General features: G+C 56.7%; 2 protein-coding genes across 8 annotated transcripts; one reads left to right on the forward strand and one right to left on the reverse strand.

Annotated features, from left to right (window-relative positions):
- Positions 1-2,298: 2,298 nt before the first annotated feature.
- Positions 2,299-14,157, forward strand: LENG8 (leukocyte receptor cluster member 8). Of its 7 annotated transcripts, XM_072758988.1 has the most exons (17): positions 2,661-2,803; positions 3,120-3,318; positions 3,802-3,894; positions 4,594-4,768; positions 5,128-5,229; positions 5,901-6,011; positions 7,068-7,320; positions 7,538-7,679; positions 7,953-8,141; positions 8,539-8,817; positions 8,947-9,087; positions 9,198-9,483; positions 10,049-10,150; positions 10,229-10,297; positions 10,391-10,520; positions 10,604-10,811; positions 12,882-14,157. In XM_072758988.1, exons 3-17 carry the CDS (start codon positions 3,857-3,859, stop codon positions 13,042-13,044), a joined length of 2,388 nt encoding a protein of 795 aa, XP_072615089.1. In that variant the 5' UTR covers positions 2,661-2,803; positions 3,120-3,318; positions 3,802-3,856; the 3' UTR covers positions 13,045-14,157. The 7 variants fall into 7 exon arrangements, with proteins under 7 accessions (XP_025841103.2, XP_072615064.1, XP_072615080.1 ...); XM_025985318.2 differs by lacking the exons at positions 2,661-2,803; positions 3,120-3,318 and adding an exon at positions 2,299-2,466; XM_072758979.1 differs by lacking the exons at positions 2,661-2,803; positions 3,120-3,318 and adding an exon at positions 2,341-2,466 and having other exon boundaries at positions 3,806-3,894.
- Positions 14,158-16,418: 2,261 nt separating this feature from the next.
- On the reverse strand, positions 16,419-20,560 carry CDC42EP5 (CDC42 effector protein 5). Its single transcript, XM_025985344.2, has 2 exons — positions 20,429-20,560; positions 16,419-16,954 (listed from the first exon to the last, which is right to left on the reverse strand). Exon 2 carries the CDS (start codon positions 16,952-16,954, stop codon positions 16,493-16,495), a length of 462 nt encoding a protein of 153 aa, XP_025841129.2. The 5' UTR covers positions 20,429-20,560; the 3' UTR covers positions 16,419-16,492.
- Positions 20,561-23,133: the final 2,573 nt, after the last annotated feature.

The raw sequence follows: 23,133 nt of genomic DNA on the forward strand, positions 1-23,133 counted from the left end.
TGTCCTCTTCACTGCTAGGTGAGCAGCCTGACCCTGGACAGCCTGCAGCTGTTCCGGCTGCGCAGATCTCAAACACTGCCCTCTAGTGACCTCAAAGTCCTTGTCTACAAGCTGAAGCTGATGTGTTGGATATTCCAAAAGCACCCTAAGATTCAGGCTACCTGATTTCCCACCAATAGGTGCAGGAGTGATCTTTCATCCAGAAGCTGTAACCAAGAGAGGAGGACATTTTGCATGACCTTGACAAATGATAAACCTACCTTTATTTTAAAATCATACACGAGGACTTTTATTTCCGACCAAGATGGAGTAACAGGGACTAGATTTGCTCTCCTTCTTGGAACAACCACAAGGCTGGACAAAATACGGGAAACAACAGGGCCCAAGGCTCAGCACCAGGCAAAGGACGAGGGTAATCCCTGAGACGGAATACATCACGGTGAGCCCTGACCTTCCACAGCCCACAGTAACCAAGGCTGACTGCAGGGCTGCCCAGGAACTGAGGTGGGACACCTCCCAAAGACCCCACCTAAAACTGCTCTAAAACATAGACTATATAAAAAAAAACAAAAAAACAAAAAAACAAAAAACCTCTCAAATCAGAAGAACGCAGAAAAAAGGGAAAAAACAAAGAAAGATGGGACAGGTAGAAACCCAATGACGAAACAACAGATTTATTGTTTTTAAAGATTTTTTTTAAAAAATTTATTCAGGAGAGACACACACAGAGAGAGAGGTAGAGATATAGAGGGAGAGGCAGACTCCTCGCAGGGTGCCGGATGCGAGACTTGATCCTGGGACTGGGATCACGCCCTGAGCCAAAGGCAGATGCTCAACTGCTGAGCCACCCAGGCATCCCAAGACAACAGACTGAAACGTAATCATCCCAAAAATCATGTTAAAAGTGCAGTTATAACACCTCTTTTAGGGAGACCTGGGTGGCTTAGCAGTTGAGGGTCTGCCTTCGGCTCAGGTTGTGATCCTGGGGTCCTGGGATCAAGTCCCACATAGGGCTCCCCCTGAGAAGCCTGCTTCTCCCTCTGCCTAGGTCTCTGCCTCTCTATGTCTCTCATGAATAAATAAAATCTTTAAAAAAATTTACAAGCAAAATTAACCCCTCTTTTAAAAGGCAAAGATTCTTGGCTCGAATTAAAAGAAAGATCCCATCATACGCTATCTACAAGAAACTCACTTTAAATGAAATGGTGAAAAGTAAAAGGATGCTAAATACAACAGGTCCTTTAGACTGGATTCTGGCACACGGGGACATGTGAATAAAAAACAAGAAATCCAGATAAAGCCACAGTTCAGTTAAGAGTAACGTGCCAGTGTTGGTTTCTTGGTTTTAGCTAATGTCCTACAGGAATGCAAGATAACAGCATCACGGAGAACCAGCAGTAGGTACACAGGACTCTCAATCACCTTTGCCACTTTCTTGTAAATCCCAAATTATCCTAAAACGAATAGTTTTTTTTTAAAGTGAAAGGACAGAAAAAGATCAACTGTGTTAACAAACAAAATGACACCCAGTCATCAATACAAAAATTTCTAATAATGAAAACGGAAGGAAACTCCTTCTGAAATACTTCCATTGCCTACTACTACTGCATTGAGCAGTCCCTGAGCTAGGTCCTGTCATCAGTCAGAAGCCTGGACGGAAACACACGGTACACTGCTACCTGCCAGGTCCCCATTTCCCAGCCTGGCCCCAGAGCTCTTGCAGGGGCCGCCACTTGCCCACATGTAGAGACCTCTCCCCTCACCCCGGGACCCCGCCAGGTCCACATTCCCCAGCCTGGCCCCCAGAGCCCTTGCAGAGGCTGCCACCTGCCCCCCTGTACAGACCTATCCGCTCACCCCGGGACCTCGCACACGTCTACTTCGCCGCAGCCACCAGCTCCCCCCGTGCCCCCCGGCTCTGCCGGTCGCCCGCCGCCTGGTTTCCGCGAGCCGCGTCCTCTGCAAATTTACGTGCTAGAGAAGTTCCTCTTCCCTGCCGGAGGCTGTTCTCATCCCCTTTCCCGATTTCACCATTCTCTGCCCTGGGCTTCCGCACCGCGGCACAGCAGTCTTACAGCCCTCCTTACGCTAGCGTGGTCTGAAAACAACCATGGTTACCACTCACTGAGCCCAAACTAGGGCTGCGTGTGTGGGCAGAGCGCGGAGGCCCGCCCTCCGCCGCGCAAGTCCCCTCGGGGCCACCGTTCCCTCCCGTCTTCCGGCTTGCCTTGAACGCCCACGCGTCCTTGCGTAAGCGGGGGGGGCGGGCTCAACACAAACCCGCGGCGCCCATTGGCTGTGCAAGGTCGAGGGAGGTGGGGAGAGGCCTCGCATGACGTCAGGACGCCGCGGTCAGAACGTCGAAGCCCAAGGAAGACAAGAACCAGCCGGGTCACGAGCAGTTCCGCACCGGTGTCGGTGTCGCCTTGGGCCGCTGCTGACGAGTCCAGGGGGCGAGCGGCTGAGGTGAGTGTGGGGCGCGGCGGGCGAGCCGGCGGGGACGGCGTCTCCTTCCGGGCCTACGCCTGGCGGGTCCCGAGGCCTGGTGGGCCGTCGCACCAACGGACGCCGCGCGCGAGCGACGACAGGGTGTGGCGGGCACTGGCGGTTTCTGCGCCTGCGCGCTCTCGCGCTTGCGCCGTCGGCCCGTGGCTCCCCGCCCCCTCCCCGGAATTCCTGGGGCCTGAGCGCCCTCTTCTTTAGCCCCCAGTGACCCGGCGGTTCCACCCGGAGGATGGCGTTGCCCCGGGCGACGCGCAGCCTCGGCGCTTCGGTGCTCCCTTCGGCTCACCCCCGAGCCGTGGTGCGCAAGCGCGGCGCGGCCGGGCGGTGGTCTGGAGCGGGTGGCGGGCCTGCGCCTGGCGTCTCTGCCCTCCGGACGGCCTTCCCTGCGGCCGTGAGGGCAGCTGCTCTCACCTCCTCCCTCGTAGTAGGACCGGCGAGGGCCTGCCTCGGGGCCCACCCGTGCTCCTCGGTCTCCGTGGCTGAGGCCGCCCGAGGCCCTCTAGCTCTCTTGCAGTCCTGGGTGTGCGGGACGTTGTTGGGCCCCCGGCCACCCGGCAGAGGAGGTGCCTCTGCCCGTGGGGGGCGCTTCCTGAGAGGACGTTTCTACAGTGCAGGGCTCCCCAGGGGCACGCGGCGCTTGTCCTTGTTTCCTGGAGCGACTTCCGGCAGCCCTCCCTCCTGCCTGCTGGTTGTTCTCCTGAGTGCTCGCTAGAGTCCGTCTTTCCGGACTGCTCCTCAGAGCACCCTCCTGGTCCTCGTGCTTTCTCTCAGGAGCAGGCTTCCCTCTGGAACACGTCCTAGCCCTTGCTCGAGGTGTCTGTCACCCCCCCCCCCCCCGCACTTTCTCTCCTGCCCCGGGGGCTCCCTTGGACCTTCCCTTCGCGAGGTCGTCGTTCCCCCCCTCCCTGGGGCTTCCCACTAGCCTGGGGCTCCTTCCTGAGGGCTCCCCCCCCCTCTCTGCACCATCCATTTCCCCTTAGGGTTTCAGGTCCTTCTCTTTCCCTTTGGGGAATCCCTCAGGTCCTTCTCTTTCCCTTTGGGGAATCCCTTCAGCCTTCCCTGTTTTCACATCCCTCATGTTCCACCTAGAGCACTGCAGGGAGCCCGGGGGCTCCATACAGGAGCCCCTTTATTCCACACCCAGGACTCTTCAGTGGTTCCTCGTCTCTCAGTGGCTCCTAACTTCTCATACCTCCTTCTCTGCCCGACTTCTTGTGAGCCCATCTCCTCTTCCCCACTTCGTGACGTGTCTCCTGCTCCTTCCTGAGTCTCCCTAACTCCTCCTTTTTCTCATAGACAGTGAGAAAGCAGTCTGGCTCCTGAGGTCCACCCCTTATGCCCCAAGGTCCAGATGGCGGCCAACGTGGGTGATCAGCGGAGCACGGATTGGTTAGTGTGGCTAGAGAGACAGAGGCTGGAGGGGAGGGCAGGCAGAAGCAGGACTCAGTGGTGTTCCCTGAGATGACTGGGATGTGCTGGAACAGTCCTTGTGGGGGTAGTGAGGAGGAGTGCCTCTGGCCACACGGTGAAGGGAAGTGTTTGGTTGTCGGGTGGACAGCAGGTTTTCACCTCTCTGAACGTTGTGTCCGTGGAACAGTGCTTATTTCTCAGAATTGGGGTGATTTATTCCATGGACTGATTAAGGGGCAGCCTCCAACACACTTAATTCTCTCATTTATTGTCTGTTAATACCTTGTTTTTCCAAAACAGTATGATGATAGTTTTCTGTTGGCTGGGGAGCTGTGAAAATTGACTCATAAGACATTTAGATTTAGTAGGCACCAGGTGCTGTTAATTTCTCTGGACACTGGTAATCTTTTCATTCGGTATCTAACAATTACTGTGTGTCAGACACCTGGAAAAGTGTCATAGGTCTTTGTCTTTAGTCGGATTTCTTTCTCAGGGAGGTGTGAGACAGAAAGGGATTGTTAGCATGTTATAGATTAAAATATGTCTTAGATTTAAAAATTTAGACTCTAGTAGGTAGCATGAAGGAGTCTAGGATTCAGGCCCTGGTATGTGCCTGCCTGCATTTTGCCCACCATGTACAGGGTGAGAAAAGACTGACTTGATGTCTCTTCTTTGCAGGTCTTCTCAGTACAGCATGGTGTCCGGGACAGGCAGAGAGAATGGCATGGAAGCTCCTATGCATGAGAACCCGGAGTGGGAGAAGGCCCGCCAGGCTCTGGCCAGCATCAGCAAAGCAGGAGCCGCTGGCAGCTCCGGCAAGGCCAGCAGCAATGGGCCAGTGGCCAGTGCACAAGTGAGAAGGCACATAGGACCTGGGGACCCTGAGCGGGGGTTGCTAGGGAGGGAAATATATGGTGTTCCCTGGTATCACAAGGACACAGTGCTCCGAAGATGTTCTAGGAGCCCTTGGATGGGGGAGCAAGGTCTGTTTCCTTGAAGAGCCCAGGGCACCATGTGGTCTTTGTCCCTGGGAATCTAGCCTTAAGAGGGAGGCATGTCCTGGGCCCCTGAGATGCCTCAAGTGTGTTGGTAGAAGCTGTGGCTCTTAGAGAGAGATGGACCCAGTTGTGTTCCTTAGTAGTTAACCACATTTGGGGGCCGGAGGGTGTGTGCTGCTGCCAGTGCTGATGGCATGTGGGCCTCTCTCCACAGTATGTGTCTCAGGCAGAGGCATCAGCTCTGCAGCAGCAGCAGTACTACCAGTGGTACCAGCAATACAACTACGCCTATCCTTACAGCTATTACTACCCCATGGTGAGCATCCAGCCCAGCGGGGGCGAGAAGGGGGGTGGGTTCCAGGGCCAGGGGAAGACTTGAAGACAGCAGTGACAGCTTCCGAGACACTCCACTAGCATGTTGTTCCCATGATCAAGTTGAAGGCCCTTTCTAGGTCCCACCTTCTCTGCTCTGGCCACGTCCTCTCCCCATGCTCAGTCTGTCACCCATGACGTCCACCTGTGCTCTGTGCCAGCTCTCATCCCCTTTTCTCACACCTCTCTGTGTTCTCACCTTGGTGGTGGTGGTGGGGGTGCTTCCCAGGTTAGACCTTTCTCTGACTGGATAAGTTAAAGCAGGGTTGCACCCCACTCCTTCTTGTTTTCACAGTGCTTACTGCCAGATACTCTGTGTATCTATCTGCAACTGTGCATGTGTTTTGAGCGCAGACTTCATGAGAGGGTGGATTTTTACTGTTTATTTTTGGTTCTGTTGTAGCGTTTAGGAAAGTTGGCATTCGGTAAATATTTCTTAAATGGAGAATGGGATTGATAGAGGTTTTTGTTGTTTTTCTCATAAGGAGGATATATGTAGTGGAGAAAGATAGGGGTAGGAGTGTGGAGCACAGAGATTATGTCTGGCACCTGAGGGGGCAGGAGAAGGGGAGGGAGCTGGGCCTGTGCTGATCCTCATTTCTGTGCCTCTGGCAGAGCATGTACCAGAGCTATGGTTCCCCCTCCCAGTATGGCATGGCCAGCTCGTATGGCTCCACCGCACCCCAGCAGCCATCAGCACCCCAGCACCAGGGGACTCTGAGCCAGGTAACACCCCCACCAGCTTTGTGGCATGTTCAAGATGGGGAATGTAGTTTTTCTGAGTGGGTGAATGGTGGGGACCCCTGTATTTGTTACAATGGCTGCCTCTGGGTAGTCTCCTGCCTGGTGACTACCGATCTGATAATTGAGGAGGGCACACTATAGTTTTTGAAACCAGGATGGGGGCACCTGGGTGGCTCAGTGGTTGAGCGTCTGACTTTGGCTCAGGTTGTGGTCCCGGGGTCCCGGGATCAAGTCCCACATTGGGCTCCCTGCAGGAGCCTGCTTCTCTCTCTGCCCGTGTCTCTGCTTCTCTCTCTGTTTCTCATGAATAAATAAATAAACTTTAAAAAATGAAACCAGGATGGGTTTAGGGCTTGGGCAAGGCATGGGAGTAGGTGTTGGGGTTGATGGTAGCCGCGGTTTGTAGTGTGGCAGCCTATTTTGGGAATCTTCTCTCAGTCCAGTGCACACAGACATGAATAGTCATGCACATTGTCTGGCCTTGCACTTAACGTGCAGCGTGGAGTAGTGCAGAGCTGTGCAGGGGAGATGGAATGACCTGGGCCAGAGTCCCAGCTCCCCTCCCTTGGTGTCATTACAAGTCTCATGCCCTCTCTGCATCTCAGCCAGTCCTGTCAAGGGGGAAGGATAACCACTTCTTCACAGGGTCCCCTAGAACGTGGGTGACCATATGTGTGTTTTGACCAGCATGCAGCATGTGTTCAGACAATAACCCCTGGGTGGGTGTGTTGTCAGGGTGGCACTCAATAGAACGCTCACTAGTTGCCTAACTGTGAGGTTTAGATGCCTACTGTTGCCACTGAGTGGCTGGGGACTGTGGGAGAACATCTCAGGATCTAAGCTGGAGCCTTCTCAGCTCTGAAGAGGGTGGGCACTAAATCTCCATTCCTCAGGGAGACACTGAGTGCTTGGGGCAGTGAGATGTGGGAGGGTCACAGGACGGAGTTGAGGGCTGAGTGGTGCTGTGATCATGAGGACAGTGTGAGAGCCAGCACTGGAAGCTCTGCTCCTGCCCTCAGCACCTGCTTCCTCCAACAGCCCCCAGTCCCTGGCATGGAAGAAAGCATGTCCTACCAGGCCCCCCCTCAGCAGCTGCCAGCAGCCCAGCCCCCTCAGCCCTCCAACCCCCCGCATGGGGCTCATGCTCTGAACAGTGGCCCCCAGCCTGGAACAGCCCCAGCCACACAGCACAGCCAGGCAGGGCCTGCCTCAGGCCAGGCCTATGGGCCACATGCCTACTCTGAGCCTGCCAAGCCCAAGAAGGGCCAACAGTTGTGGAACCGGATGAAGCGTAAGTTGGAGGTGGAATCTGGGGAGAGAGAGGGCATGGGGGCTGCACCTTACAGAGCCAAGCGTGGGGCACTTCTGGATGTGGTGCTCATTCCCTGGCTCTGGATGCAGTTGGTTTGGAGCCCTTCTCTAGAGCTTGGCGTCTCCCATTCCTGGAGATCAGGCAACCTGAGGGAGGCCACGGTAAGGTCTAACCCCAGCTCTTGCGGCCCTCACAGCAGCCCCGGGGACTGGTGGTCTCAAGTTCAACATTCAGAAACGGCCCTTTGCTGTCACCAGTCAGAGCTTCAGCTCCACCTCGGAGGGCCAGCACAGCAGCTTCGGCCCCCAGCCCAACCCTGAGAAAGCCCAGAACCACAGGTGATGGCCACCCCCTTGATCCTGTCCCAGCTCCCTCCTCCTGCTGTGTGTATAGTCCACTGGCAGGTTGTGCATCCCCCTGAGTCTCAGTCTGCTCCTCCAAGATGGGGAGGGGTTCCTCTTTTAGGGTTGCTGTGAGCATGAAATGAGAGGGGAAGAAGATGATGCTCGCATTGTGTTGGGCTTGTGTCTGCTTTGTGAGTGGTAGTGACAACCATCTTTGCTGGGGTGTGGGGTGCCACCCAGCTGAGTCCCACGTCTGCCTTCACCCAGGGGGAGCCTCTCTGGGAAGCCTGATGATTGGCCACAGGACATGAAGGAGTATGTGGAGCGCTGTTTTACTGCCTGTGAGTCAGAGGAGGACAAGGACCGGACAGAGAAGCTACTCAAGGAGCTGCTGCAGGCCCGGCTGCAGGACGGCTCAGCTTATACCATTGACTGGAGCCGGGAGCCCCTGCCAGGGTTAGTCTAGGCCAGGGATGGGGAGGAGGGCGATTCTGGGTGCTGAAGCGGAGACCTGCAGACTTAGGTATCTGAAGCCCCAAGAATGAGCAAGAAAGTTGGCTCCCAGGGGTAGAAGGCCAGGAGGGTAGAGCTGAGGCCCAGGCACTGCCTGGTGGTGGAATCCTGGGGTGGGGTGAAGGCCCTGAAGCCTGGCGAGTGCATGGTACTCAGCAGCGAAGAACACTCTCTAGACAGAGAAAATCTTGGGTTTGCCTCCCATTTTTGCAGTGTGTTAGCTGAGTCGCCTGGGTAAGTTTCTTTCCTGCCTGAGGTGGTGTGTTCTTGGGGCGGCTGGCAGATGCTGGGGTTGGTGGAGGCGCTGGATTGGTGATGCCCTGCCCTGCTATATCCTCAGGCTGACTCGGGAGCCTGTGGCTGAGAGCCCCAAGAAGAAGCGGTGGGAGGCCCCTAGCAGCCTTCATCCTCCCAGGGGGGCAGGCTCAGCGACAAGGGGCGGGGGTGCCCAGTCCCAGCGAGGGACACCAGGGGCTGGGGGTGCTGGCCGAGCCCGGGGCAGCAGCTTCGCCAAGTTTGGCAACCGCAATGTCTTCATGAAGGACAACAGCTCTTCCTCCAGCACGGACTCCCGCTCCCGTTCCTCCTCCCGGTCCCCCACCCGCCACTTCCGCCGCAGGTGTGAAGAGTTCAGGGGCCGGGCTGGGGGTGTAGGGGCTGTGGGGGGTTGAGGGGCATGGGTGGGCATGGAGGGGGTCTTGGGGGGAGGAGCCATTTCAGGCCTTACCTTCTTGCTGCTTCTGTGCAGTGACTCCCACTCGGATTCAGACAGTTCTTACTCAGGGAATGAGTGTCACCCTGTGGGTCGCAGGAACCCGCCCCCAAAGGGCCGAGGAGGTCGGGGGGCCCACATGGATCGGGGCCGAGGCAGGGCGCAGCGTGGGAAGAGGTGAGACTTGGGGCAGGTGGCTCAAGGGGTGGGACTGAGATCGGGGTTCCTGGGGAGTGGTGGGAGAGGCACGCTGTGACATCTGCCTATTTACCTTGACCTCTTTTCAGGCATGATCTTGCTCCCACCAAGCGCAGCCGCAAAAAGATGGCCACGCTAGAGTGTGAGGACCCTGAGCGTGAGCTTAAGAAGCAGAAGCGGGCGGCCCGCTTCCAGCATGGACATTCCCGCCGCCTGCGCCTCGAGCCCCTGGTGCTGCAGATGGGCAGCCTGGAAAGCAGTGGTGCTGACCCTGACTGGCAGGAACTACAGATTGTGGGCACTTGCCCTGACATCACCAAGCACTATCTGCGTCTCACCTGTGCCCCTGACCCATCCACTGTGCGTCCTGTGGCAGTAAGTGCTGGGAAGGGCAGGTCCTCCCTGCAGGGCGGATGCTGGCACTAGGCTGTGGCACCAACACAGGAATCACGGCAGAGGTTGCACAGGAGACTGCTGTGGCAGCAGGGGCTTGCAGCTGGGCAGGGACTTTGGGGCCTGGGAGCTCTCTGAAGGTGACTTGGAGACAGAATTTGTGCTGGGTTGCATGTCCTCCTCAGGAGACTTGCTCAGCTCTGAGCTTATGTTCCATGATTAGGAGACGGAGAAGGCAGTGGCTTTCTTAGGCCAGCGTTTCATGTGACGGAGGCAGTCAGACCCCTCTGTGCTCTGCTGAGACTGCAGCAGCGGCATGGCTAATGTTCCATCCAGGGGACTGGACACGCAGTTGTGGGCAGCTGAGGTTGAGAGTAGTAATTCTTGCAAAATGTGTTGGGTTCTTTTCAAAGTTGGCAGTGAGTTACTAAAGGAGTTTGATATTGTAGCTATTGTCTTAGAACAGAGTTAGTGGAATCATGGGTGTTACAGCCTTGCTCATCCTGCTGTGAAATCACACTGAGCCTTAATTTGGTTCCCTTTCCAGGTTTTGAAAAAGTCTCTGTGCATGGTCAAGTCCCACTGGAAAGAGAAGCAAGACTATGCTTTTGCATGCGAGCAGATGAAGTCAATTCGGCAGGACCTGACGGTGCGGGGGCTGCGGGGAAGGCCTGCCCTGGGTGAGTCCTGTTCTGCTGTGGCCTCATTGTTTGTTCTGCCGATCCAGGTGCAAGGTGTGCGAACAGAGTTCACAGTGGAAGTATATGAGACACATGCCCGCATCGCCTTGGAGAAGGTGAGTGTGGGGTGCTGAGGCCCTTTCAGGCTCTTCCCGGGCTCCCTGTGCTGGCCTCACCATCTTTCTTGATGTCCACACCCCGGGTACCAGGGTGACCATGAGGAGTTCAACCAGTGCCAGACGCAGCTCAAGTCATTGTATGCCGAGAACCTGCCAGGCAATGTGGGCGAGTTCACTGCCTACCGGGTCCTCTACTACATCTTCACCAAGAACTCAGGAGGTGAGAGCCGCTGCCTGCAGGACAGGGTGGCTCCAGGCCCCCAGGGTTGGGCGCTGCTGATCCTCCTTTGTCTTGGGCCCCAGACATCACCACGGAGCTGGCCTACCTGACTCGGGAACTGAAGGCAGACCCTTGCGTGGCTCACGCTTTGGCACTGAGGGCAGCCTGGGCTCTGGGCAACTACCACCGCTTCTTCCGGCTCTACTGTCATGCGCCCTGCATGTCTGGGTATCTGGTGGACAAGTTTGCAGACCGGGAGCGCAAAGCTGCCCTCAAGGCGATGATCAAAACGTATGTGAAGCTGGGTTCTCCCTCGCCCCCTCTGCTGGCCCTGTGGCGGCCTGCCTTCCCCTCCTTCCCCCGTCCCTTTCTTTTCTCCTCCTGCCCCTGCACACTCGGGCTGTCAGGCCTCCAGCTGCTGTGCCCTGGACCCTGGTCCTCTCCCCCCCCCCTTGTTTCTACACGTACCCTGCTCCCCAGGCCCTTCTGCTTCCCTCCCCACAGTTCACCGTGTCTCCCACGCCTGCGTCTGCATCTCCTTCCCCATTCTGTCTTGCTGCTCCAGGGTTCCCTTTTTACCCCTGAGTCTCTCTTTTTCCTGCTCGCATCACCTTGGACCCTGGTTTGTTTTCTCGGTCCCCTCACTCTGAGATCTCTATTCACCTTTCAAGGCTCTCCTGACACTGAGCTCCCACTCGGTAGAAACAAACTAGAAAAGATGGCCCTGCTCTTGGTAGCTTCTGATGTAACAGGACAAGACCCTGTTCTGACTTGAACTCCTTCGAGAGTGCAGGAAATATTTAGGGAGAAAGGCGTGATGTGGGGGCTAGGCAGATCAGGGGCTGGACATAAAAAGAGCATGCTTCTCTGTCATCAGCTATCACGTGTGCTGTGTGTGTGCGCGCGCATGTGTGGCATGCATGCGTGCATGTGTGTGGTGGGGAACCTGTGTTTCTCCAGCAGGGCAGTGAAATGCCCCTGGGCGACATAGGGAGATGTCAGGTGATCTCTTCTATTGTCACAACTAGGGGTGGCTACTGGTGTCTAGTGGGTAGAGGCCTGGGATGCTGCTCAACCCCTTGAAGTGCCCGGGATGCCCCACAACCGAATCACCTGGCCCCAGTGTCAGTCTTGCCAAAGTTGAGAACCCTTGGTCAGAGGTTGGTAGGTCCAAGGGGCCACATAAGTTACCTTGAGAGTCACAGGAATGGTGTGAGACTGGGGAGAGAGGGTCACCCTGAAGGTATGAGACCACGCATTCCATGCTCCAGTTTGGGTCCAGGAGATTTAAGGCAGAGGCTGAGCCAAGGTAGGGGTCACAGAAGTAGACAAGGACATGGGCAGAAACATGAAGGCGCTAGGATGAGCAGGATCTGACTACCTACCCAGGAGTGTCGGGGAGGTGGTATGTCTAAAGGCCCTGTGGGCTGTCCCTCAGAGTCTGCTGTCTGCAGCGGGACAGCAGCTCCCAAGCTTCTGTGCTGTTCCCAGGGGTGTCATGTGGGCAGGTCGCCATTCGGGTTAGTTTATACCTGCTGGGTCTTGGTTGGGGCCACAGCCATGAAAGCGCCTTGTAGGAGGGGCCCTTGGCTCATCACTGGCCACATGCTCTCACTGCTCCCCTCCACCGGCAGACACGGACAGCCCTGGCCCTGAGTCTGAGAGTCCCCAGAACCAGGTCCCTGCAGGATGGCCAGGAGGCCAGCTCAGCTGTGGTAGGAATGGACTCTTTTATGCCCTCTGTGGATATCCAGGCCAAGACCAGGCACAGACTTGAGGCAGGACTGGTTTATTTCCTCTGTGGTATAAGGGCAGGGTGACAGGGTTTCTGGGAGAGAATTAAGTTAACAGCTATCTTCTGGCACATGCTGTGTCATGTTAGCAACCGCAAGTGACTAGCCAGCACGTCATAATACATGTTGGCTGAAGCCGTGCTGGCATTCCCGAGGCACTTTGACCCAGGCAGGGGAAACAGCCAGGGTGGGTCCCCCAGAGTAGCTGTCAGACCTGCCAGCCCATGCCCACCACCATCCCCTGGGGTCCCTCCTTCTGCTTGGGCCACAGTGGGCCCTTGAGCAGCAAAGGAACCAGCTGGGCCCTTCCCTCCCACCCTCCTTGGTCCCCCCGTACAGGTAAGTGAGGGTGAAGGGGGGGCACAGCCGGGGCTGGGGCCACCAACCCCACCCCGGGCCCCCCCAAGCCCCTGGAGGTGGGGAGGTTGGGTGGGGTTGGGTGAGAGGTCAGCAGGTAATGTGCTGAGGAAACCCTTTGGGTGCCCGAAGGGGGGGCACCCACTCCCTGCTTGTGGGGCCCTCCCCTGCCCACTGCCTGCCTCATCGCATTCTCCTCTTGTCTCCGTAGCTTCCGCCCTGCGCTGCCAGTCTCCTACCTGCAGGCCGAGCTGGCCTTCGAGGGCGAGGCCGCCTGCCGGGCCTTCCTAGAGCCCCTGGGCCTGGCATACACGGGCCTGGACAACGCCAGCATCGACTGCCGCCTCAGCCTGGCGCAGCTGTCAGCCTTCTGAGCATCAGCGCGGATGGGGTGGGGTGGGGTGGGGGCAGGGCTGTGGCCCCCCAGCGCCGCCTTTGCCGATTTTGTTTTTGAGCCATGGACTTGGGTTGTAAATTAATTCGTGGGGAGTGGGCTCCAGGAAGAGCGCCATCCCTGTCCCCGTTTTCCCACCGGGGAGTCTGTACAGAGATTTTTTCTACATTTTTATTTTTTGTCTCAGAGGAATGGGATTGGGGGAGGATGGGGTGGGACAGCGGAGGGTTGGGGGCATGGTCTGTAGGCTGCTCTGTGTCCACCTGGCACCTCCACTAATGCTGTCTCAGTGTTTTCTCTCTCTCTCTCTCGAGCTTGTACTCCGGTACCGACCTGGCACCCTGGCCCATCCCATGCCCAGGGGGCCGGAAGAAGACAGGCCACTCCGCCCGTGCCCGCCCGTGGCGGGGCCACCAGCACAGCAGCCCGCCACCCGCCACCTGCCTGCCTCACCACAGACTCTTATTGCCCAGCCCTCTGGGGCCTCAGTATTCGGGGCTAGGGGAGCCATGTAGAGACTGTGCCCCACCCTCAGCCCCCCACGCCAGAAATGCCGCCGCCAAGCCAGCACCACATCCACGCCGACACTGCGCACTGAGGACTCCGGAGGCCATCGCGGGACCTCGGCCGGGCCGCCTCGTCTACAGTTGTATTAAGTTGTCTCCGTGTCCCTCCTCCCTCCACCCCCGTGTTTCTTCTGGTTTTTTTTTTCCTTCCCTCCCTCCTCCTCCTGCTCCCCAACCCTTCTTTGGTTCAGCACAGGTAAAACGGTTACCCTCCCTCCCTCCCTGCCTCCATGGATCACCAGCTCACGTCATGTTTCCTTCTCTTTTCTTTTTGTGTGTGTTTAAGTTAGTTTTCTTCCTCCCCTTTTTCTTTTTGGCCCTCCCCCCTCTTCTGCCATGTAACTGGAGGATGTGCGATGAGTTTGCAAACAGCTGGACTGTCAGGCTGCTTTTTTTCCAGATGTTCCTCCTCTGCCTCCCCTCCCTTCCCTTTCCCCTCCCTTCTCCTTCCTTCATTCTTTCCTTGGATCACTGAGCACCATTTGGAAGCTTGAGAGAAACCAAAATTAAAGAGAGAGAGAGAGAGAGAGAGCACTTTGTCCCTTCCTGCTTGGACAGGTTGAGAGTGGCCACCAGCGGATCTGAGGGGGGATCATCACCCCAGAGCTATCTCAGCCAGGGTGCCTTCCGCCCGGCCCATGTGGCACAGCCACACTTCCACTAGGGGCTGGCTTCCAGCTCCTGCCTTGGCCTGCAACCAGGCTCAGGGAGGCAGACCTGAGAATCTTGGGGCACCTTGGCCAGGGTAGGAGCTGTATTACTCTGAGCCCCTCCTCTTCCAGCCTCTGTCTCAGCACTTGGGCCATATTTTCTGGGGACCAGAAGGGGGAGGGTGGGGCACAGCACATGCTGCCCCAGAGAAGCAGGCATCTAAAGCTCAACTGTGGGGTGCCAGGAACCCGGGCCAAGAGCACAAGTCTTAATGCAGGGACTGTGGCAGCTATCTCCCTAGGGCCCATCAGCCTCAGAAGGGCTAGAGTCAGGTGCAGGGCCCTCGTGGGTACTGGGAAGGCAGCACTCGCGGGTGTGGTTCCAGACTTTTCCTGGGCCTTGGCCACCCCTGCCTGCAGCCCGGGATCGGTCACCATGAGGGCCACAAAATGCGTGGGGGCGGGGCTGGCGAGGTGGTGTGCCCCTGGCTCCTGTGACTTTTCTGCCTTCCGAGGGCTAGGCTCCAGGACCCCACTCTGCTTGTGTGTCAGGGAAACCCTTCAGGGGACTGCCAGGGCTGCTACCAAGTCTTCCCACCCCCTCGGCCCCGCCAGGGGCGGCCGGCTGCACACCCTTCCCGGCTCTGTCCAGGGGGACGCCTGGCCTTCGGCCCTATCCCGCTCCCTGGCTTCCGGCCCAGGCCAGTCCGGTGCTAGGAGCTCGGTTCTGGTGCCAGCGGGAGGGGCAGCCACGCCTTCGAACGCGCCCCGCCGCCGTGCGCGTCCTCGCTGTGCTGAACCCTCCCCGTCCTGAGCGATCTCGCCGCCGTCCCGAGCGTCCTAACCATCGTGCGCGCCCCCGCCTCCCTGAGCGTGCTCGCCGCCAAGCCCGAGCCGAAGACCAGATCAGTGCGTGAGGCGGGGTCCCACGCGGTGCGGCCGCGAAAGCGGAAGTAGCGCACCCGAGCGCCGCCAACGGCTCGTCCCAGCAAAAGGCCCGAAGGGCTCCTCGCGCACGCCAAGAAGCGGTCGGCGTAGCCTACCGAGAAGTCGGCCGGGTCGAGGCGCGGGTCCCAGCGGCTGTGCTGGAGGACGGCCCCGGCCGTGCACAGCGGCGGCTTCTTGCCCCCGGCACTGGCCTCGGCTCCACGGCAAGGCCCCGCCGGCACCGGAGCCCCCGGGTGGGGCTGGCGGCAGCGGACGCCGAAGCAGCAGGCTGGCGGAGGCGCGGGCTCAGCCGGGGGCGGGGCGCCGCCTTGGGAGCCGGCTACCGCGGGCCGTGACGTCACCGGCAGCACCCCGTTCCCGCCGCCCTCGCGCTCTCCGCAGCCGGTGTACTCTGGAAGCCCGACGCCGCCTGCGCTGCCCAGCGATGCTCGCGTGTGGCCCGCCCGGGTCCAAAGGGCTGACAGACTGGGCACCGTCCGTGGGGGGCCGCTTCCCTCCGCCCTCGAGGAGCCGGGCCTCTGCCCCTAAGATTTACAGGTGCGATCCCGCCCCCTCCAGGCCGTGGGAACGCCTGGCTGCGCCTCGGCCGCTCTCCGCCTGTGCGGCCCCGCCCCCTCACCTAGGATTTGCGTGGAGGCCGCGGCCTCTACGGGGGCCTCACTGGGCTTCGTTCCGCCCCTCGCCTAAAGTGCTGTACGTGCTGCCCCGCTTTCCGCCTCTACAACTGTACCCCAGCAGGCTAAGACTAGGTAGCCCAGGCTTGGGACGCCGCTGTCGCCATGGGGCCGACACATGTATGGGGGGTGTTTCTCCTCCAGGGACCCTACCTCTTCCCAGCCACTTTCCTGCGCGTCTGCTCACAGGGTAAAGAGCAGCTCGCCCCGAGGGGTTCACTGGAGATGCGGGCCGGGAGTCGAGGCTCCCGGAGCCACTGCCCTTGGCCTCCGGGAGCCAGTCAGGCCAAGCCCTCTGCCAAAACTGCTGAAATAAAGGGGCACCGTCTAACCACGCCCCCCTCTGATAAAGGGGTCACATCCCATCCCTCCAGGCCCGGCATCCGACCTGGAGCCTGGTCCAGTCTGCCGGGAACCGAGCTGCAGGTGTCATGCTTGGCCCTTAAAGGAGCCAGGACCCCATCACCGACTCCCCGCCCCCAATCTTCCCTTCCCATGCAAAGCGAAGAGACAGAATCCGGGGCACAGACGTGGCGTTTATGTATACAGAAGCAGGATGCCGGAAGGTAAAAGCATGGGAACTGGGGTGCCTACAGGCCGATGACATCGTCCAGCTCCAGATCCGCGCTGGGGCGGCAGTGCGCCCTGGGGTGCTGCGCCTCCGAGCTGAGGTCCAAGTCGGGCTTGGTGGCGGCGGCCCCCGGGCGCTCCGCGTCCATGACGCCGAGCACCGCGTCCAGCATGGACGGGCCCAGATCCAGGTGGAAGGACAGCAGCGGGTCGGCGGGCGCGGGCGCGCGGAGGGCGGGCGGCGGGGGCTGCGGCACCGCAGGCGGCGGCGCGGAGCGGGGGGCTCCCGCGGGGGGCGCCCGGGGCTCGGGGGGCGGCCCCCCGCCGTGCCGGCTCAGGAACGAAGTGTCCCCGAAGGCGTCGCCGCCGCGCCCCACGTGTAGCGTGTGCCGGAAGTCGCCGAGTGGCGCGGAGATGGACAGGGTGCCGCGCTCCGGCCGCTTCTTGGGCTGCGCGGGGCCCAGCTGCTTCAGCACGGGCATCTGCGGAGGGGGCGGGGGAGCGGGTCAGCGCGGCCTCCGCCCGAGGGGGAACCCACGCCGCGCACCCACCCTGGGCCTAGGCAGCGGTTCCAAGGATGCGCTCGCAAACACGCGGGACGATGGTGGCGGGGTTACGTCCATTTTACAGGTGTGCAAACTGCATCTCCAGGGGCCCTAGGTCCCAGATTGCAATTCAGGCCTGCGCAGGACCAACGCGCCGCGCTTATCCCGGTAAGAACTAAGATTGCGGTCTTCCTACAGGCCAGGCAACAGGCTTCACCAGCTCTCCCCGAGTGTTTCCTAAGCTTGACAGTTTCTCTCCAGCATCTCCGGGGCAGAGATTTTCAGGACCCTTCCCTGGAGACAGGGGGCACTTTGTCCACCAAGTGCGGCAGGCACAGTGCCTAGGGCCCACCACTCACACACTTCTAGAGGCCCAGGAAAATGTTAAAGTGTTTTGATTTATTTCAAAATGTGTGGATTATATCTGTCTTCACACCAACAGTTATAAAATATAAATAAAATCTATACCCATGAAAGCTTTGCCTAAGGCACACATAAGTGATAATGTAAGTCTGCCTAAAAGCTCCAATCCAGGAATCAGGATGCTCACACAGCCTTTTATAATTTGAGTATTTGGTCCAGAAAGAGACAATATACTGTCTTACGTTTTGCAAATTTCTCTAAGAATAACAAGAATGGCATAAATTGAAGCTGGCAGGTTGCACACTATAAACTAGGTGCACTATTGCCTCATGGCTGCCCTGGATTCTACATAAATAGAAGTGCCTGCCAACCTTTGCCTGTATCCTGGAACCTGGCTGTTTTTATGGAATTTCTGGGAGGGACTCCGATAACTTTGTACTTTTGTTTTAATAGTGCCTCTTATCATCATCATCATCATCATCATCATCATAATAAATAATCTTCTTTCTCTTTGAAGTAAAGCCCCACCCTTTGCCAGCTGTATGATTGCGATAAATTATGTGATTTCCTTATGTCTGTTTCCTCTCTGTAAAATGGGTAAAATAACAGTACCTTCCTTGCAGGGCACATAGTAAATCTCAATTAAAGAAAACTATATTTGTAATAGTGCCAGCTAATTGGTAGTGCTAGTGCTGGGTGTGTGTGTGTGTGGGGGGGGGAGTGTGTCCTTACATAACTGTAGAACAAAATAAAGAATTGATAAAATCCTATGAAGAAGTCAAAGCAACCAACACTATTCTTTCAGTAACTAGCACCCTGGGAAATATCACTGATAATGCAGAGAAAAATTAAACCTAAGAGGATTTAAAATAATTATAGTCCAATGTGTTCTGAGGAATTGACCTTTGCCCTACCCCAACACACACACACACACACACACACACACACACACTACACTTTACATTTATTTCTCTGGGAAAACCAGTCTTGATTTACAAGACTCTGTAGTATTTCTCAAACTTCTCTGACCTCAGCTTAGATGAACAAATATATTTTAATTGCAACATGAGGGATCCCTGGGTGGCGCAGTGGTTTGGCGCCTGCCTTTGGCCCGGGGCACGATCTTGGAGACCCGGGATCGAGTCCCACGTCGGGCTCCCGGTGCATGGAGCCTGCTTCTCCCTCTGCCTGTGTCTCTGCCTCTCTCTCTCTCCCTGTGACTATCATAAATAAATAAATAAAAATTAAAAAAAAAATTGCAACATGACATGCAATCACCTCTCCTCCCCACCTCTGCATAAAGGAAACCAAAATTTTATGAAACATGCTAGGCACTGTGATGTTTTCAATTCTAATCTATTTTTATTTTATTTTTTAAATGCTTACCTCTGCTCATTAATGAATCTCAATTCACAGTTGAAAATAAAAAACCCTCTCCCCATGCTCACAGTGAGTGTCATTACTGTGCAGTGAGTTGCCTGTGAAAAGACCACAACTCAGCCAAATGCCTAGGTTTCCATCTGGCTGTGTGTGTGTGTGGCTTTGGGCAAATACTTAACCTTTCTAAGGTTTCTTTCCCCCTCTCAAAAATGGAACGTAGGAATACAGGATCTTCCTGTAACACTTCATAGTCTCTTTTCGAGATTGGTGAGATGTTGCCAGTAAGTCTTGGCAGAGTGCCCAGCAGAGAGCAAAAGTTCAATAAAATGCTCAGTGGCCACCTGAGATCACTCCCCCTTGTCCCCGAGGACACACTTAGAGAGGGTTTATGACTGGCCCAAGGTCACAGAGCCCAGACTTAACCACTTCTCCTGCCTGCTGCCTCGTGAACTGAGTCCTCTGGGGACAGCTCTCAGTCCCTGCCTTTCCTCCCTGCCCATGCCCTAGTCTGTCCCTCAGCCCATCCTCGCATTGCCCTACAAGGCATCGCTACCACCATTTTCCAGTGCCTGGCCAAACACACCTGCCATTTCCTTTCTGTGGGACCCTGACCTAACTTTCTCAACCTTAGACCTCAGTTTACTCTACTGAAAAGTAGAAGTCAGAATGCCTGATTGCTAGGGGTATTTGTAAAGGACATTCATGATGCTGATGTTATACTTCCTAAGGACTTATTCTGGGGTGGGGTGGGGTGGGTGGGTAGAGGACTTAAATGCTTTCACTCAAATACACAAACTCATTCAATCCTCGGAACAATGCAATGAGTTTTATAGAGGTGGTGGCTGAGGAATAGAGAGGGAGAGTAAGTTGCCTTGGGTCACACAGCAATGAATGTTGTGTCTGGATTCAGAAACCAGGCAGAGTCTAAACCTGATGAGACTCTACAGATGATAGCCTATTGCTCATAGCCCCCCTTGGATAGGGTGGGTGGGTGTGCATCCGAATGTAAAAAACAACACTTGGATATGCCATAAAGGCCAAGGATTTCCTACATCCTTGACCGTGTGTGTTTGCCTTTTCTTCTCTCCATTCCAGGCAGAGTAATGACTTCGAAATCGCTTCTGAGTGGCCTCTTGCTGGCTCTGAGGGCCTCGGGCAAGTCACTCCCCTTCTCAGAACCTCGAACCCCAGGGTCCTCTTAAATAAAAGGCCCTAACCTCCCGCAAGCAGAGTTGTGTGCTTGAGGCAATGAGGTCATGCTAGGAAAAACCTCCGTCAGCCGGCCAAGGCTCCTACAGAGGGGCTGTTGTTTGTGACAAATGTGCAAAAGACAGTGCAGGAGTGAGGGTGGGACCCCGGAGGGCCCCTCCCGCTGCCATCCGCCCCTGCAGGCCCGCCGTTCCTGCTGCAGGAGGGAGGGCACAGCTGGTTCACCTCTGTCCTCTCCGGGCCCCAGCCCCGCCAAAACGGAAATAGGCGCCCGCTCCACACCCGGCCGGACCGGTTCCCGAGGCGTCCGGGAGGGGGAGACCCCCGCCCCACGGCTCGCCGCGCTTCCTCCCGCCACGTGGCGGCCGCCCCGAGCTGAGCGCCCGCGGTCCCTGGGCCCGTCTGTCCCGCGTCCTCCCGAAGCTGACCCGGGAGCCCGGCTCCCCGCTGCCCCCTTACCTCTCGGTCCTCCCCGAGTGGGGCAGGCGCGCTCTCAGCTCCGGCGGGGGGACCCCCCGTCTCCTCTTCGGAGCCCGCCCGGCCACCGAGTCCCAGGTCCGCACCCTCTGCCTTCTTTCTCCAGGCGGTTCTCACCTGGCAAAGGAAGTGTCATGCGGAACCTGTCAGGGGCCCGGGACCCAGGCGTCCGGGCCCGCGGGGCCACCTCCACAGGACGCCCCCTCGCGCAGGTCCCAGGGGTCCTGCCTCCGACCTTTCTCAGTCCTCGGACCGGGGAGTCCGAGCCCGCACCCCTTGCTGGCCCTGGCCCCGGGTCCCTTCTTTACCTGCACCGGGGACCGTAGCGTCAGCCCCTCTCGGGGGCCATGGCTGGAGCCGTCCAGGCCAGCCCAGACCGTCTGGGCACAGGCCCCTCCCAACCTCCCTTAGTATCCGAAAGTTTGCCTCTAGGATTTAAAGGACTAGAAAGCGGCGGTGGAAAAGCTGAGGCCTGCGGGCTGAGTGTGGGGCGGGCCGAGGCCGGGACTGGGTGTGCTCAGAGGACGCGCAGAGGGGGTGGGGGACGGTCAGGGCGCGCCCCCCAGCCCGGCCCCTCCCCCTGCCCAGCTTGGAATTTCCTGAAGCTGGGGAAGTCTGGCTGTTTGGAAGAGTAATTTCTAACAGATTGCAGCAGTTGGAGGAGAGAGCGAAAGAGAGAGCTAGAGCTAGAGCTAGAGAGAGAGAGAGAGAGAGAGAGAGAGAGAGAGAGAGAGAAGGGAGGACAGGAGAGAGGAAGGGGCAGACACAGAGGGAATGTAAGAGAGAGAACGAAACAGACGGGGTCCCTGGTCCCCGAGAGGATGGAGGTAGTCCCCGAGGGGCAGCCATGACCCTGCTTTGGAGAGTTTCCTGGATGAACCTCCGTGTCCCCTCTCCCCCAACCCGAAGCTGCTCCTAGAAAGACCATCGCATGACTCTGAGCACTTGGGCCTTTTGCTGACAAGAAGAGTCTCAGATCAGTGTTGGGAAAAACCAGTCCCTGGTGGGTGTGAGGGAGGGCCCTGGGAGGGGAAGAGAGCCCCCAGGGAGGTGCCCAGTTGGGAGGAGAGGTGTGGAGACAGAGGCCCAGGGCCCAGGGCAGACCTGGCTCAGTGCTGAGGCTCTGCTGAGGCTGTGGGGCTGCAGGGCTGCAGAACAGAGTCAGTTTCACTGGTCACGAGGAAGTGCAGCTTGAAGGGAATCTCCCAGGAGTGGCAGGCCGTGGGGCTGAGGACAGGAAGAAGAATGCTCAGAGCCGCAGGGAGGCCAGGTGGAGCCCAAGGCGGTAAGGCCTTCACATTGGAGTTCTTTTTACCTGGAGACATCAGCTCACAAGCCACTACACACTGCAGTACTGCACCAGGCAGGCTATAGGGCAGGATATCAAGCAGGGTCAGATCCAGGTGCTAGAAAGTTCTTTCTGGGATTCACAAGCAGGGGGATGGACCAAGCAGAGCAAGGCTGCGGTTCAAATCCAGAGCAAAATTTAGGGTGTGGGTATTGGGGCAGGGGTGGGGTGGTTTACACAAAACTCAGTCACCAAGATAAATAATATATTTAAATACAGATTTTTATTACGAATTTTTATGGATGGAATCCCTGGGTGGCGCAGCGGTTTAGCGCCTGCCTTTGGCCCAGGGCGCGATCCTGGAGACCGGAATCGAATCCCACGCCGGGCTCCCGGTGCATGGAGCCTGCTTCTCCCTCTGCCTATGTCTCTGCCTCTCTCTCTCTCTCTCTCTATCATAAATAAATTTAAAACAAACAAACAAAAAAACCTCCAAATTTTTATGGATGTTAAAGTCACATGACATAAAATGAACTATTTAAAAGCAGTGCTCTGTACATTCCCAGTGTTGTGTAACCACCACCTCCATCTAGCTCCAAAATGGTTTCATCCCCATACCTCCCTCCCTACCAAAGGAACCCGTTACCCATAAATACTTCCTATTTCCCCTCCCCCAGCTCCTGTCGGCCACCAATCTGCTTTCCATCTCTGTGGATTTGCTTGTTACAGAGGCTTCACATATACAGAATCCTAACCTTCTGTGTTTGGCTTCTCTCAGTGAGCATGATGTCCTCAGGGTTCATCCACATAGTAGCACGTGTCAGTGTTTAGTTTTTTTGTGGCCAAATAATATTCCATGGCATGGATAGACCACATTTTGTTTAAGATAAATATTTATTTATTTTTAAGGATTTTACTAATTCATAAGAGACACACATAGAGAGGCAGAGGGAGAAGCAGGCTCCCTGTGGGGAGCCTGATGCAGGGGGACTCAATCCCAGGTACCAGATCATGACCTGAGCCAAAGTCAAGATGCTCAACCACCAAGCCACTAAGGTGCCCCAGGAAATATTTTAATACAATATTTTAAAGATGGATGTAGGGGAAAAAAATCCATAATGAACAAAGAAATCAAAAACTTCAAATAAAGACAGGATCAGGGTCGTGATAAGCTTTAACTGGATCCTGAGACAAAAGGAAAAAATCAATCATATTGATGCCATCTTCATTTAAAATTTTGATATTTTGTTCACCATGGATGTGTTATTGTTTTTGTTGCATCTATTCATCTGTTGTATCATACTGTTGCCAATCTTGGTTACTGAATCTTTCATGTTTCCTTTTTTTTTATTATTTTATTTTTTTGCCTCACCCTCCTCCTGACCCTGGTTGGGAGGCT

The sequence above is a fragment of the Vulpes vulpes genome, chromosome 1, assembly GCF_048418805.1.
Source record: "Vulpes vulpes isolate BD-2025 chromosome 1, VulVul3, whole genome shotgun sequence".
Lineage (NCBI taxonomy): Eukaryota > Metazoa > Chordata > Mammalia > Carnivora > Canidae > Vulpes > Vulpes vulpes.